General features: G+C 42.0%; 1 protein-coding gene across 10 annotated transcripts in view; it reads right to left on the bottom strand.

The window, feature by feature from the left end:
• Nucleotides 1–12,758, bottom strand: part of AKAP13 (A-kinase anchoring protein 13) — a 210,074-nt gene that overhangs the window by 113,237 nt on the left and 84,079 nt on the right. For all 10 annotated transcript variants that reach the window (XM_068203706.1, XM_068203698.1, XM_068203700.1 and 7 more), the window contains exons 6-7: nt 9,974–10,270; nt 1,220–1,403 (exon numbers count right to left, since the gene is read on the bottom strand). In XM_068203706.1, coding sequence (XP_068059807.1) covers nt 1,220–1,403; nt 9,974–10,270 — 481 coding nt within the window. The remainder of the gene's footprint in view (nt 1–1,219; nt 1,404–9,973; nt 10,271–12,758) is intronic.

Raw genomic sequence — 12,758 nt, 5'->3', positions numbered from 1 at the left:
CAATCTAGCCTGTGAGATAGTTGTGTTTTCACATTATGACTGACCTTGATGGAGAATAATGTAACACTGCCATCCTCTCTGTACTGATGCCAGCAAGGGTGGCAGGAGAAGCTATTTGGGTATAAATGCCATCTCACCCTGCACTTTCCCCTTCACCATCACCTTCCAAGTGGCTGCCTGAATTTAAGGATAAAACTTAAATGCAATCACTCCAGCAATACAGATCATATTTTCTGTCCCCCAACACTGCACCCAACAACTACAGAAAGCAGAATAATTTACAACTCGTAACAGGGAACGTTGCGTGATAATGTGGACAACACAGCAGACCCCTAAACATGACATTGGGTCACTCAACATAAACTCCAAGTATCTGAGAAATCAATTCAGAAACACAAAGTTTATAACAAAGCTTAAGAGAACCAGGCATCAGAATAACACACACAGAGACTAAATCTTTTCTCCTATAACAAACAGCCCTCTTGAGATTTTTTTAAGCTCTTTGTCTTTATTAGGCTCAGCTATTAAAGCTAGATCTCCAAACATTTGCTGCTTGCCATCTTCCAAAGGATTCCTTGTAAAGCAGTGCAATAAATGCTCATACCACTAGTTACTTGCTATGTGTGGTAAGACCTGATTCTTTCTCAAGACCATTTACAACAGACCTGTTTCTGTTAAATATTCTGTTCTTCTTTAAGTATTTGCAATAATTCTTACCTTATTTTTTTTTTACCTACACCAGTAAAATGCCTGTTCTCTACAAGATGCTGCCTTATGTCAATATAATGATCATTATTTCATTTAACTAAAAAACTCCCTCTCTACAAAGTAAGAACACAAGGGTCCACCACTACCACAATGCCTGTTAGCTCCCCTCTTTTAGGCAGTTGTGCTTTCCTGAAGAAAAGCTTTTCATTTGTGTTTGCATAAGATTTGTTTTAATTAGTCAATATTACAGTGACTCACTTTGGACTTTACAAGACAGCTGGAAGCAGAATACTGAGCAACAAGAAAACCCCCCCAAAATATTACTGCATTTCCCCTAAACCCTCAGGACTGCCCCCACTGCTGCTAGCAAGAAGGGTAAAAGCAAAATTACATCAAAATTGTCTTTAAGGACGGAGTATAGCACTCAGACACCATTGAGTGATAATGTACAGCAAAGCCAAGCATGGTAGAGAATGGAAAAGCAGCAGAGGAACCACCAAATCATCCTTACTCTGTCAAAAGTTGGTGCAGCTTCTGGTAGCCCCTCTCCAAGGCCAAGCTCACAGGCGTTGCCCCTTCGTTGTTGTGGATGCTGAGAGCTCCTCTTCCACCCGGCTGCTGGAGCAGAAACCACGTCAGGCGCAGCAGACCCAGCCTCACCGCAAAATGCATCAGCGTTTCCCGAGGGATGTTCTCTGGGAAGGGAGGAAAAGAAAGAAAGAAATGGGAATTTGTAGGCTTGCAGGTTAGGGGAATGTTATATCCCCACATCCTAGCTCCACCACACAGCAGCTGGCATGGAGCTGACAGCCTAAAGGAACCTGCAGCTCCTGGAAAAACAGCCTGGTTGCCAATATCCAGGAGACACCAGTCTCAAAGTGAGGGACATGCTTCAGTGGGGCTGGAAGTGCTCAGGACCTCTCATGCTGAGATTGACCACAGAAGTCAATGTGAAAACCCCAGCATTTCCTGAACAGCCACAGCCACCACCAAGCTCCAGCACACCCAAACAGAAGCATGGTCAGGTGCATTTTCCTGGATGTCCAAACCTTCTCCTCACACAACCAGGACCAGGTTTTAGGGGCAGACAACTTTTGTTACCTAATGGGACACTGATTTATTCCAAGGCATGAAGAAAAAAATAACCAAAACAATTACATTTGATGCACATATCCAAAACAGTTACAAAAGAGAACTGTTTAAAAACTCATACAGACAAAAAAAAAAACCCAAAAAAACAAACAAACAAAAAAAACCACACAACCAAGGTTTTCTTTCCTGGTTTGATTATTCCTCAGACTAGCTTTTCTCAGCTTAATACAGTAGCTCTGTCACTCTGAGTAGCAGCATTTATAAACTACCAATCTCCACTGCTGCTTTTTGTATTTAATAACCGTGACCTTCTAATTTGGTAAAAGTCACTCTAGAGCCTGAGCTTTCATCTCAGAAAAATATCCCCCTACTCCAAAAGCTGCAGCCCTAGAATGATGCTCTGAAAAGCTTTAACCAGAAATGAGCTCCAGATGCACTGCTGAAATCCAGCATTTGCAGATCAAAGCTTGTTATTTCTGTATGAAAGTCAAAAGCATTTGGGTTAAAAAACTGCAAGAAATAAAAATTTGTTCTTTTAATTAACAAAGGATTTCAGTATTGACTGACAGCAACAACAACAAAAAAGCACCAACTGAGTCTCAGAAAGCCATGCCAATGAGCATGCTTGGTATGAACCCTTTAATATCACAGAAATGATTTATTGGGTTATTGATTTGGGTTCCAGCCAAATCTATACAACAGGTTTTAAAATGCACGCACATAATGGCTTTAGGATTGAATTTTGTATTTTTTTCTTTAAGAAGTGTGCCCCAAGAGAAGTCACTTCTTCAAAGTGCTGCTGTTTTTCTTGCTTATTTACTTACTTTAGGGACATCATTAAGACCTTTGGTGAGAAACAAAACAAAGCAAAACCAGGCAGCTCTCCACCGACTCACACACAATTTTTCACAACTTTTTGGATCCAATTCTGAAGAACTAATCTGTATGCAAGAACCAAAGGCTTTCTGGCACCATTTCTCTTCTGAATGACTCCAAATTAGGTCTCTGGGCTACAAACCAAGTATTCCCCCGAACCTCCTCTTGATTACCGTAAAGCAAAACCAAGCTGCCCTGAATACACGAGTGTGTCTGAATGGAGGTTCCAGCTGATCAGAGAAAAGGGAATGGCTGAGCTCTCCCAGAGACAAATTCTCAGCCTTTGGCTAAGTAATGAGAAGGATTTGGGTATTAAATGTTACAGAGTGCAATGATTTAGAAATACCACAACATGGAGGTTAATCAATGGTTGCAGCCCTGAATTTAAAGAAGAATGAAAAATAACACAGTATATAGACAGACACAGAAGAAAGGGTACTGATGAGGCTGCAAAATGTGGATACAGGTAGGACTTTTCTAGAGTGAAAGCAAATGCCCAATGTTTTACTCAAAGAACTTGTACATGCACAAAGCTCTCACACTACCTGTACACTGACTGGCAGAGCCAACATAATTAATGTGGTGTAATTCTTCCTACAGAGATGCAGGAGGCACAAAAGCACTTCTGTCAGAGCAAACAACTGCCATCCAAATAAAGAATGTGTTGCACTGGTCTGACCACATTCTGTTCTCACATGGGATCTCTTGTTATGGCTGCTTCCTTGAAAGGGAAAATCATCTTCCTAGCTAGAATGGACAGTTTTGCCCCAGAGCTGAGCAGTGTAGACCTGCAAAGCATAAGCAGAGATCCCTGGCCCAAAATACTTCCTCCTCCTGCAGCTGAGAGCATTACCAATAGGGAGAAGCATCTTCTGCTCACCAGCTCATGGTTCACCACTAAATACACATTACCAACTGCAAGTTCTGCAAGATGCAGGCAGATATTCCTCTTGTCCCCGAGCCAAATGGGTGCTTCTCTCTGTCTCATACGTCCAAAGATGAAATGGCCCCTCCCAGTTGTCACAATGCCTCCCCAGTTGTCCCAATCTGCTGATATGACTGCACCTTCTGAGAACACCTTTCCTGTTCTGTTGAAACAATCTTCTTTATCAGTGAATCAGTGGACAGGGTAGTTCCAGAGCATTGCTGGAGGTGTCTGCAAACGCAGCTGAGGTGAATGTGGCACTGCCCTGATGCCTTTGGGCAGTGACAGTGTGCACACAGGATCTGTACAAGGAGAGGTGGCGTGCTGCCACCAGAGCATTTTAAACACACAGGCTCACTCACTATCCACTTTTGGAAGGCTCTGCCTGACACAGAACCTGGCACGAGGCCACCCTAACAGATGGGCACAGATGATGGCAGCAAAGAAACAAAGTACTGTACATCCAACAACTGCAGGGGCCCCAGGCAAAGGCTTTGGAAGGTTCTGGAGTGTGCAAAGCTTGCATGGTGACAGTTAAAAAGGCATGTGCCATCTGTGGGCTGGATTAACTACTAATATATAATGAAAATACATCTGTTGGTGTCTGGTGTTGCTCAAAACTAGACAAGAGCTGGTCTGCATCAAGTATGGACATTTTTCTAGATGGAGAGGGGAAGAAGACAGACAGATCCCTTCAGACTTCCTACCTTTGCAAGGATGAAGCTTGTCACACAAAATGTTTGAAATCCAGTCAATGATTTTATGATCTTGTCATGGTGCAAAATGTCCCACACATGAAAGAATATCAAAAGCTTTAACATGCAAAAGCCAGAGCCCTTTCTCCTACTACATACCAAGCAAGAGCTTCTTGTCTTAAAATGGCTGTCGTTTGAATGCCAACAAGAAGCTTCTGGTAATTAGGAAATTGTGGAAATACACACGATACTGAAAAGGCCAAGATTGTTTTGTTCCTTTCTCATTTCCTAGTAATAGGCAAGAGTTGAAACATATGATTATTGCCCCATAATGGCAGGGTACTCTAGTCCAGCTGGCAAAACACAAGACTTTGAATATATTATTTTTGTGTAATTGTTTTCTGCTGCGATACATGAACAGACAGCTTATCTGCACAACTGAGGACCAAATTTCCATAGAAGACAGCCATATGTACTTTGCTAATAGTAAAGAATTAAGGTTTAAGGTGCTATTAGGACAAAACAAATAAGCATTGAAGGGAAAAAAAACCCAAAACTTTGGGTATGACACGCCCAAGAACATTAAGTAAAACCTTTCATTTTAAACCTGATTAAATAAAAAAATTAAAAAGAAAATAAAAAACCACTACTGTTCCTTTTAAAAACAACTTTCCAGATAGAGTAACCTACACCTAATGCTCAGTTTATCCTCCATGTCCTGAGACATCTCACAAGCCAGCCATGGAATGGGGTAGCATTGCTTCGTCTTCCTGTACTCATGACCTTTACTTGGTTCTCACCCAAACACATGTACACTCAACAATTTGGAAATCTACCATCACATCTGGCCCCAAAATCTTGCCATCTGCTGGAAATGTTCTCACTGCTCAGATCAATCCTTGAGAAACAAGGGTAAAAAATCTCAGAACCAAGCTGCCACCTCACACTGAGGTCCTAGAGGAAGGCTCCAGCAGACAACAGCCCTGCAGAAAGGTCAAGGCAAAGATGATGTGTTTGGAGTTATGAGCTCAGTTAATACAAAGATGTGTGGGTAATTCCTTTCTTAATCTGATAAACAAGAAATGTTTCAAAAGATCTCCATGTCCCCACTCCCGCTACTATCAAAGGGAGCAGGAACATTCTCATGCCAACAATTTCTCGGCCATAGACTAAATGGTACATCTCAGTCTTGAGCAGCACATTTCTGAAGCTGTCTGAGCAAGAATTGCTTTCTGCTTCCCATTTTCCACTGCAGAGGGCACTAAATTTAGGTATGGAAAAGACTTTTTACATCTTATCAAGGACTGCTGCTGAACAGAGCACTTTGTGCTGTTGGCACTGAACAGATCATGCTGATTTATATCATACCATCCTTTATCAGAGAGCACAGAAGCTGAGCATCAGGCTGGAAAGGATATGAAATCCAACCAAAAGAACACCTTTAACTATTACACTGAAAGGGTTCCAAGAGAAACTATAACAAGAGTGCAGCAGATGAACAGATTAAAGCTTCATGTCTGAAATACATCATCAGTAGCATAACTTTACCATCCTCCCATGGGAAAAAATTCTAGGTACTAATAACCTAATTCTAAAGGTTTTAAAAAGTTTTTTAGGATTTTTTTTGTTTAAAATAAGATTTTTTTTTTGGTGACTTTCTCCCTTCAGACATTCTCCCTTCATGCAAAAAAAAACCCCAATTCATGATCTGTATTCCCAGTGACACTCATGTTGTCCTGTACATTGAAATCCTAGTGGTTTTGTACATTGAGCTATTAAACCCATAATCGTAACACATTCAGACTATTTCAAACCAGGGCAGAGAATTTCCCTGTACACCCACCCCCACCTGGTGAGGTCATGGAGTTTAATTTCCCAAACAGTTCTTATTGAAGGACCATGTTTATCCCAGAGCACTTCTGGGAAGCTGTACATATTCAACACATCAGTAACTGCAATCAGTTAAGTGTTCTATCTAATCTGATGGTCTCCTGGTTATCTGCCTGAAAACCTGGCTCACTATCTCACAGCAGTCCTTACTCCCAGGGGAATTGCTCCATATCATGGTGATCACAGCAACCCTCTGCCAACATTAACCAGCTCCTGAAGCACCACCTCAGAAAGCTCACAAAACCAAAAATCAACCACAGCTCTGGGTTTCACCACTCACTTTTAATAAGCAAAATGGAAAGACTGTTTCCTCAAAGGTTTTGTCAGAATATTACTTCCAAGTTATTTTGAAAGTTATCTGTTTACTAGTGATGCAATCAAGCTCTCTATGTTTTTCATACCTGAGCCTCAGATCCTCCCTAATTTTTTTCTCCTTTTTTTACCCCACTGCAACATAAACAAGCCATAATCATTACTCATACCTCAAAGTATTCAGTTGTGGTTTTCTAGTTAGCTTATTTTCTCTTCAGTAATTTAAAATAGAACATCACAGTCCTGCATTAACATTGCATACATCCTCAGGATACATATTAAATTTTGATTTCTAGACATAAAGCGTAACAATCTGTTCCATTTAAATAGCTGCCTTTAAATGCCACTGAGAACAGTAAATAGCCCCACTGTTGACAGCAGTAACAACTATGTTCTTTAGAAAGTTACAGTGCACTTGTAATTATTAAGACAGACATGATTATATGGCACCTGAAAGAAATGCTGTGTTTGGAATACCACAGTAACAAGACTAATCCTTAATTATGGATATCCTGAAATTTTGGATGTCATTGGATCTCATACAGATAGAGAGATAACTAAGAGCAAGGCCCAGGAACTGCTTGCTGTGGAGGGACAGTGTATGATTGGTGAAGAGCACGGCTGTGTCTGAGGGACTGCGCTCTTCCTCAGCCACACACTGTCCTGGGCTCTCTTCTGCCTCCCAGGTCATCTCACCAAATGCTGAGCACCCTCTCCCAGTCCCAGCAAGAGAATGGAGCCCAAGCACCTCTGATGTCAGAGATCCTAGGTGTCCCCATCCCCAGTTCTGCAGCTGCGTCTGTTCAGTGACACAGCAGATGACTTCAACAGCCTCAGGAGACTGAGGTGGGTGGAACTTCCAGCAGCCCCTCTGCCCTCTGGGGTGACAGCAGTGAACTCCCTGCCCTCTGCTCGAAGCCTGGCCAGGGCTGGGTACAGGCAGAAGCAAGGAGAAGCCTCCACACAAAGCCACCCCTTGCTCAAAATTCAGCCTGGATTTGTGCTCAGTGGTAGATTTTGTACCCGGCTTCTGCCTGCAGTACTTCCTAACTTTTGCAAAAGTTAGACTCCTACTCCAGGCCTTTGAAAAATCGACCTTTCAGTGTGTTTGACAACAGCAGCCTCCTCTGAGCAGCAGTTCCCCATCAGGCTGTGGCACTCAGGGGCTGGCAGAGGCTCCCCGCTCGCTCCTGCCGTCAGAGGTTTTGCTGAACAGCAGCGTTTTGTTTCCAGCCCACAAGAGCCCATAGAGATGTGCCAGCTCAGAGGCAGCGCTAAACATCTTCCAAGAAGGGATCTGACATTTTCTTTTGTTCTCATTTCTGTAGTATTTTCTCCTTCGAGAAGGTTATTTGAAGTTATCTGGTGCTGACATTTAGGGAAATGTGAAGCATGAATTGCAGTAGCTGTTCATAGGTAGTGAAGCAGTGCAGGACAGGGTGTCCCACTGCAGGCATTGGCCAGAATGTGCCTAATTGTTCAAACACTCCTACAGTGCAATCTTTGCAGTGCTTTTCTCTCTCCCACACACAAATTAACACACAAGCACCAGAATAAGGGTGCTATATTTTAGCACAGAGGTTTTTCTAATCTAGCGCTCCATCATAAACCAGAGACATCTCTTCCACCTCACTCTAGTAAAACAGAGTTTTGTGACCAAAAGGATGCTTATGCATGCAAATCCTTCCTGTCACAGACACAAAAATTCATCCAAATTCCCTATGTGTAAATATCTCCCTGCAAAAAAACCTACCAGATAACTCTGCCTCTAACAAAAAGGAACATATTTTACAGCCCTAATATTCTTGAATTAAATTTGCATTTAGTGACATTATATTTATTCACGTCTATCTCTGCACACCTCAGCACAAGATGCCGAAACACTCAGGAGTTACAGAATTTGGCACTACAGAGCTCCCTCTTCTCACTGTGGATACTCCACAAGTCCATTAACATACAGAGTCCTGCATAACCACAACTTCCAGACACACAAGCAAACTGAGCAAAACAATGTAAACTTTATGGCCTGGTTTCCCAAAGTGCTGATTTTCCAAAGAATAATCAAAATAAAATTAAAAAAATGCAGATCTCAGCCTTCCTGCAAAACCAGCAACAATTCAGAGTTTCAAAGTTTTCGTTAAGATCACTGTGACCGTATTTATATCACTTAAACCAGAAATGACTGCATTATCACAACACTTTTCAAATGCAGAAAGAAACATCAGTGACTTCCACACAGAGGAAAAGAAGTGTTATCCCCTTGTAAACTTATGACAGCTGCAGAATTTCTATCAAGGAGCCATTAAGTATGATCAAATATTTTAATGTCTGCTAACAAGGGAATTGCCTGTCCTTGTATTGAGCTTTACAAAAGCAGTCAGCAAGCTGGAGAAAAATAAAGCAGGAAAATCTCCTGTGGAAAACCCTGTTGCAGTGAGCAGAACTGAGCCTGCTGCGCTGAGCAAGCCACATCCCAGCCCCATTCAAGTGTCTGTGCCATTGCATCTCATAAAAGATAACAGATGCCTCACAGTCACATTCCTGAAGTGAAACAGTTTGCCAAAATACCCTGGAAATTTACAGCAAGGATTTGTACATACTGCAACTAGTCTCCTGGTCCCACGTGTGTTTCCTTTCACCCCCTTGTGACAAAATAAGCAGAACTCCAAGGACAAAGACACACCACAGCACTCTGAACATCTCAGCACTTCTGCTTCAGCAGCCACCAGAGACTTTGGGCCAGCCTTGGGATTTATTTATAAGCTCTCAGTAGCCTTCACTGCTGTGGTTAAGGGTCAAGTTTTCCCACCCTTCCCTTATTTGCAAAATTGTCCAGGCTTATTCTGGAGAACTGCAGTGTTAACCCATCCTGTGTGCAACCAGGGATGTGATATAACTCTCAGGGCCAGAGCCTCAAGTTCTCCAAGAAAAATCACACGTATTTTTCATGTCACAGTCGTTTTGCACCTGTGCTATAAAACCAACATTTACTACAACTGCCAAATTTCTGGCACACGGATATTTCCAGGTGCATCAGATATTCTACATACTGGGTTCTACCAGCATATAGCACTATGCTGATACACATGCCATTGTTACACACACAAAAAACCGTTTTCAGGCTATATGTGAACATACTGACTGTCAGCTCGTGCTATTTCATAAGAGAAGAGCAGGGAAAATCATGGGTTACGATTATATATTTTACACATTTTATATATTTATATATTTTATATGTTTTATATGTTTTATATGTTTTATGTATTTTATATTAAAATATGTTTTATACCTTATATATTTTAAGGAACTAAAGGGCAAGATATGAAATGTGGACATCACATCCCATCTCTGAGCACAGAGGCCACCACACCCTTTGGAAGGTACATGGCAGGCTCCCAAGGCAGGGAACCCTTTCTCCCGGGCTTTTTACCTCTCTCCCAACCTGCAAATCTCACTGTACCCCACAGGTCCTCACCGGTCAGGGACTGGTCTGCTCCCAGCACGTTCCATTCTGCCGGCAGCTTCAGGTGTCGAAATGCCAAGGCCACTTTCTCATCCAAAAAGTCCACGTCTGCAGCAGGTGGCCTTGAGCGGTCCAAGAACCGTGTGAAATTCAGCGCCTGCTGGTTGCCAGCACAGGTGGCCAGAAACTGGGCGGCATCGTAGGCTTCGTCCTGGACAAACTGGAAACTCTCTTCTGCCACAACCAGAACAGGGTGACCTTCTCTAGAGGCACAAAGTGCCACCTTCACTGTCTCACAGCAGTCATGGCCTGCAAAACAGAATTCAGACAAATGGTTAAAAAAAAAAAAAAGAAAAATGACATGGGCTGAGGAAACACAACTGAGCAATTCCTTTGACACACACATTCTTTGCATTAAATCAAATAAGACCAAGCTATTGAGGGTCACAACTCTAAAATAACGTTGTCTTTGGAATTTATATGTATCATCAGAGATAAGTATTTCTTATAGATTTTAAAAGGAAAACGTGTATAACTCTTCTCAGTCCCAGTATAAGCCAAGAACTATAAGCCACCCAGACTATTTATATACAGCAACAAGCAATCTCAAGAGTTTTAAGTAATTTAAATAAAAGACTTTGCTAACATACCTTAAGCCAGTTTATATGGACAAACTTTTCTTTTGCAGCTCCGCAGGATTCCAGTAACTCATCAGAAACTAGAATCAGAGTGCTGCAAAACTACATACTCCAAATGCTGTCACAATACTTGGCTTGCACTGAAAACTTCACCTAAAACAAAGGTCTGCATGGCTACAAGAGCACGACCTGCCTGGGCATGCCCTGTGTGTGCTCACTGCTGCACCTGTCCCTTGCATTTGGGTTCACACAACAAAACTAAAAACTAAGCTGCTTCTGCTAAATAAAAACATGGAAATGGCCACTTTCCATATTTACAAAACAAGAGGGTTGGAAGTCTGGTAATTTCATTATTTATTTAGGGAAGGGAAACAGGAGAAAGGAGGCATGGCAGCAATTTCATTGACTCAGAAATTGAGGGGGAAAAAAAAACCAAACAGCAAACCAAACCAAACACCTTTTGGGAATTTTAAAAGGAAAAATATACTGTGTGTCCAACACAACCAGAACTTGCAGTTGTCAGACATGCCCCTTCAATAATAAGGTTTGTGTTTCAAGTTCACTGTGTGGAACAGTTTCTTGTTCCAGCCTCAGACTGACGTCACGGCTGTTTTTGCCAGAACAGCATGGACCCTGTACTAATTACTGGAAAAGCTTTTTTTTTGCCCATGACCTCAGCATACTACCACATTCATGAAACCCTGATTAATTAAATACAAAATGACAATTTATTTTTAAAGGCTTGAAAATTCAATTTAAGCCCCTATTTGTGGTCAGTGGGAAAGTTTCCTTCTTCTGTTGGGGCCTTTTGCTGTTGATTTCCCTGACAAAAGGGAAAATATGTCCCTAATCTTCATGGTCTTTCAGCCAACCTCACAAATCTGTTCTGAGGCTTTTGGCATCCGTACAGATTTTGTCTACTGAAAGAGGCAATCCTAAAGTTAATTGAAAGGTCAAAACTGCTATTAGGACACTGTGGGTAACACCAAAATTGTCAGAGATGAGGCTGTGGCTTCCTAAGGAGAGCAAATGCAGCTGGAAAGGTATCAAAGGCAAGTGGAGAAAGGGAGGAAAACACACACGGATGCTGCTGCAACTGCTCAATACAACCAGGATGCTCTAAAGCTGAAAGGTGAGTAAACTTTTTTTCCTTCCAGAACCAGATACCTATTAGCAACAGGATGATATGAAAGCTGAAGGAGTACATTTACTAGTTCTGTTGTTTTGAAGAATAGGGGTAGGAAGGACTTCTACTGCTCTTGAAAATACTGCATGTGCATTTTAATCCATTACTGTATTAGTACTCAGCTGCCCAGATGGAACCCATTCACAAATTCCACTCATCCTCACAGTAAAAGCCCCAGATGCTCAAGGGAGAAGTGGGGTCATTTAGAACTGTACATGCCTCCCCCTACACCTTCTTGCTTTGCTGATCTTCCTAAGGTCATCAAACACAGAGCAGGTAAGACATTAATTTTGTTTCCAGCCTCCACAAAAGCAGTGATCTCTATGCACACTGTGAGAGGACTGTGCCAGCCTACAGGAGCTGACTCAAATCCTACAAGCTGGGTTCTCCCTAACTCACAGCAGTGGATGGTTGCTAGAATGCAGAGTTTAAAAAAAAACAAACACATTAAAAGCTTTCTTAATATCATGAGGACAGCTAAATCTTTTATTAAATTTTTAAAAAATATTTTCTGCCTATTCCCATAAGAATCCCATCTGCAGAATAACCTAGAATACGACTACTCTGCCAGCAGACTTTAAGGATTGAAGCAGCAAGCCAAAATGGCCCACGAGCAGCTACAGAGAAACCATTTGGGACAGTCACTTCCTTGTCACAATGCCAAACAACTCTGCTGTTGTTTGGACAGCAAAGGCTCCTCCATCGAGACAACAACTACAGAAACCTCTGTCAAGACGTGTGGTATCCTCAAAGCAGCACATCACAGATGCACACGAAGTTCCCCTGGATGGAGCCTGTGTTAAACACCAGCTGCAAAGTGCAACACAAGGGAAGGTGACAAAAAGACCATGTCCTGACCTGTGGCCAGCAAGGATTCTACTGAAACTTCCCCAGATATTGAATGCAGTCTAGAAGAGAAAGTGACAGACCTGACAATCCATTTTTATCTAACAGGATCAAACAAGCATCATGC

Source organism: Anomalospiza imberbis, chromosome 13 (genome assembly GCF_031753505.1).
Source record: "Anomalospiza imberbis isolate Cuckoo-Finch-1a 21T00152 chromosome 13, ASM3175350v1, whole genome shotgun sequence".
NCBI lineage: Eukaryota > Metazoa > Chordata > Aves > Passeriformes > Viduidae > Anomalospiza > Anomalospiza imberbis.
This window is presented reverse-complemented; position numbering and strand designations above follow the sequence as displayed.